The sequence below is a fragment of the Carlito syrichta genome, unplaced genomic scaffold, assembly GCF_000164805.1.
Source record: "Carlito syrichta isolate Samal-C Ts95f unplaced genomic scaffold, Tarsius_syrichta-2.0.1 Scaffold109679, whole genome shotgun sequence".
NCBI classification, from domain to species: Eukaryota; Metazoa; Chordata; class Mammalia; order Primates; family Tarsiidae; genus Carlito; species Carlito syrichta.
The window spans coordinates 28,503-31,562 of record NW_007053775.1 but is presented as its reverse complement, the minus strand read 5'-3'; the positions used below and the strand labels follow the sequence as shown (position 1 = coordinate 31,562).

At 51.2% G+C, this 3,060-nt stretch overlaps 1 protein-coding gene across 1 annotated transcript in view; it reads left to right on the top strand.

Annotated features, from left to right (window-relative positions):
- The first annotated feature begins 2,781 nt into the window (after positions 1-2,781).
- Positions 2,782-3,060, top strand: part of ZBTB17 (zinc finger and BTB domain containing 17) — a 28,327-nt gene continuing 28,048 nt past the window's right edge. Inside the window, exon 1 of the mRNA XM_008068890.2 lies at positions 2,782-2,884. Coding sequence (XP_008067081.2) covers positions 2,878-2,884 — 7 coding nt within the window. The 5' untranslated portion in view covers positions 2,782-2,877. The remainder of the gene's footprint in view (positions 2,885-3,060) is intronic.

Sequence of the window (3,060 nt, the reverse complement as noted above, 5' to 3'; positions counted from 1 at the left end):
ACTCACCTCGACCTCCCAAAGTGCTGGGATTACAGGCTGAGCCACCGAGCCCGGCCCAAAGCAGGATTTATTGAGAGGACAGAAATGCTCCCACAGTGGGAGGGGACCCAAAGGGGCTGCCCATAATACATTGAAATATTAAGTCTCCATCCCAAAGTGAACATGGGTCTTATGTTGCAAGCATGTTTGTTCAATACACGTTTCTTTTTTTTCTGAGTTGGAGTCTCACTCTGTTGCCCAGACTGGAGTGCAGCGGCACGCTCCCAGCCACTGCAGCCTCGACCTGCTGGGCTCCCGTGATCCTTCCGCCTCAGCCTTCCAAGTAGCTGGAACTACAGGTGCGCGCTACCACGCCTGACTAATTTTTTATTTACTGTAGAGATGAGGTCTCACCAAGTTGCCTGGGTGGGTCTTGAACCTGCAGGCTCGGGTACTCCACTCGCCTTGGCCTCCCAAAGTGCTGGGATTACAGGCTGAGCCACCGAGCCCAGCTAATACACATATTTCAGGACACATGTTTCAGGACAAACTCTATGAATATTCATAGCTCCTTCTGTAACCTGTTAAATCTGTATATTTAGCCTATTTTTTCATCTTAAATTTCTGTCCAATGCCTCTTCCTTAGAAGTGCCTATCTCTGGTCTTTGCTGGAAGCTGTTTCCCAGCCTGTGGAATGGCCACTAATCCTTTATAAAAAACAAAATCTTGGCTGAGTGTGGTGGCTCACACCTCTAATCCCAGCACTTTGGGGGGCTGTGGAAGGAGGACTGCTTGAGCCCAGGAGTTTGAGGCCAGCCTGAATAACACAGCAAGACCTCATCTCTACAAAAAGTTAAAAAAAAAAAAGAAAGAAAAGAAAAAGAAAAAGAAAGCTGGGCGTGGTGTTGCATGCCTGTAGTCTCAGCTACTCGGAGGCTAGGGGCAGAAGAATCTCCTGAGCCCAGGAGGTCGAGGCTGCGGTGAGACATTGCCCAGACTGGAATGCTGTGGTGTGATTATAACTCACTGCAGCCTCAAACTCCTATTTTCAAGTGATCTTCCTGCCTCAGTCTCTCAAGTAGCTAGGATTACAGGTGCACCACCACACCCAGCCTGTTCCTATGGTTGACAATACTGCATTGTACACATGAAACTTTTTTCGATGGTAGGACTCATTATGTCTTACTGCAATCAAAACAATTTTTTTGAAAGAAGGGGTAAAATCAGTTTGGCTGCAATGGTGCACCCCTGTAAAAGCCCAGCTGCCAAGGAGGCTAAGGTGAGAGGATCACTTGAGCCCAGGGGTTTGAGGCCAGCCTGGACAAAATAGTAAACTCTTGCCTAAAAAAAAAAAAAAAAAAAAAAAAAGGTAGAGGGAGGTTGAAGTCAACTGCTGAGTTTTTAGTTTCTCTAAATATTGTGAAGAGAGGAGGGGGAGTGAGTTGCCAGACCAGCATTTATTGTAGTCCCACTGAAGACTAGTGGTCATCCATTAGTAGGAAACAGTCTTCGCGCTGGGTACTTTCTCCAGCAGTGCCTGGCTGTTTGGGTGCAGGCAAAAAGAAAATGGGCAACTGGATTCACTCAGAGTTGGAATTCTTACCAAATCCATGTGGCAAAAACACAAGGGAGTAGGGCCGGGTGTGGTGGTTCATGCCTATAATCCTAGCACTTTGGGAGGCTGAGCTGAGAGGACTGCCTGAGCTCATGGGTTCGAGACCAGCCTGGGCAACTTGGGGAGACCTCATCTCTACAATAAATAAAAAAAAATTAGCCGGGCGTGGTAGCACGCTCCTGTAGTTCCAGCTACTCGGAAGGCTGAGGCGGAAGGATCGCTGAAGCCCAGCAGGCGAGGCTGCGGTGGCCGGGAGCAGCCACTGCACTCCAGTCTGAGCGACAGAGTGAGACTCCAACTCAAAAAAAAAAAAAAGATTGGCAGTAGCAGGATACTGCCTGGATGGAGGTGGAGACACAATATCAATAAGGGTACCTGATCTCAAACTAGGCAAAGTGAGGAACAAAGGAAGGCCCACATTTTACCTGTATGATGTCCACCTGGATACCTAATCCTGCTTTGTACCCCCCATCTTAAAAAAAAAAAAAGCCGGGTACTGCGGCTCACGCCTATAATCCCAGCACTTTGGGAGGCCGAGGTGAAAGGACTGCCTGAGCCCATGGGCAACTTGGCGAGACCTACAATAAATCAAAAAAGGAGCCAGGCATGGTGGTACGCACCTGTAGATCCAGCTACTTGGCAGGCTGAGGCGGGAGGATGACCTGAGCCCAGCAGGTCGAGGCTGCGGTGGCTGTGAGCCTGGGCGACAGTGAGACTCCGACTCAAAGAGAAAAAATGATAATAATAAAAAAATAAAGTAGAAGAACATAATCGGGATTTCCAGCTTTGGAGTCACAACTAGATTCATAACTCTGCTCCATCGCTTACAAGATGTGTGACTACGGGCAATTCATTCGCCCTTTTCGAACCTGTCTTCCCTTCTTCAAGATAGGGAGAATAATCGTCTTTTATGATTGGTGTGAGGAGTCCATGAGATAATGCACGTACAACGCTCAGCACGGTACCTGGAACACAATAAGCGCCGAACGAAGCGGTTACTGTCCTACCCGGAACAGAAACCAAGGTAGGGTAAGTAACAATGAGAACACTTCTCAGCGCAGAAGTACTCCAAGGTGTAACCTTTGGACAGCTAGGCGCATGCGCCCGTCCGCGGTCGCGCATCGAGCGCGGAAGCTGCGCATGCGCCGGAAGTTGCAGCCGGGAAGCCAGCGAGGTCGGTTCCGCCCGACTCTAATATGGCGGCGCCCTTTGTCTGCTCTCGAGTGCCGTCCCTGGCCTTCTCGCGGCCGTGATGCACCTCCCTCTGTGGTGGGGTCCGGGACATGGCAGGTGAGGGTCAACAGGCGCCCGGGGCCGGGGAAGTCCCGGGAGCCGGGGCGGAGGCGGCGGAGGGTGCGGCGCGGTGGGACGCCGGGAACGGTTGCGTGGGGGAGGGGAGGGAAGGGGATTGGGACTCGAACCGGGGCTGAGGGGACGCTGCCGGGCGGGAGATTGGGGGGCAGCTG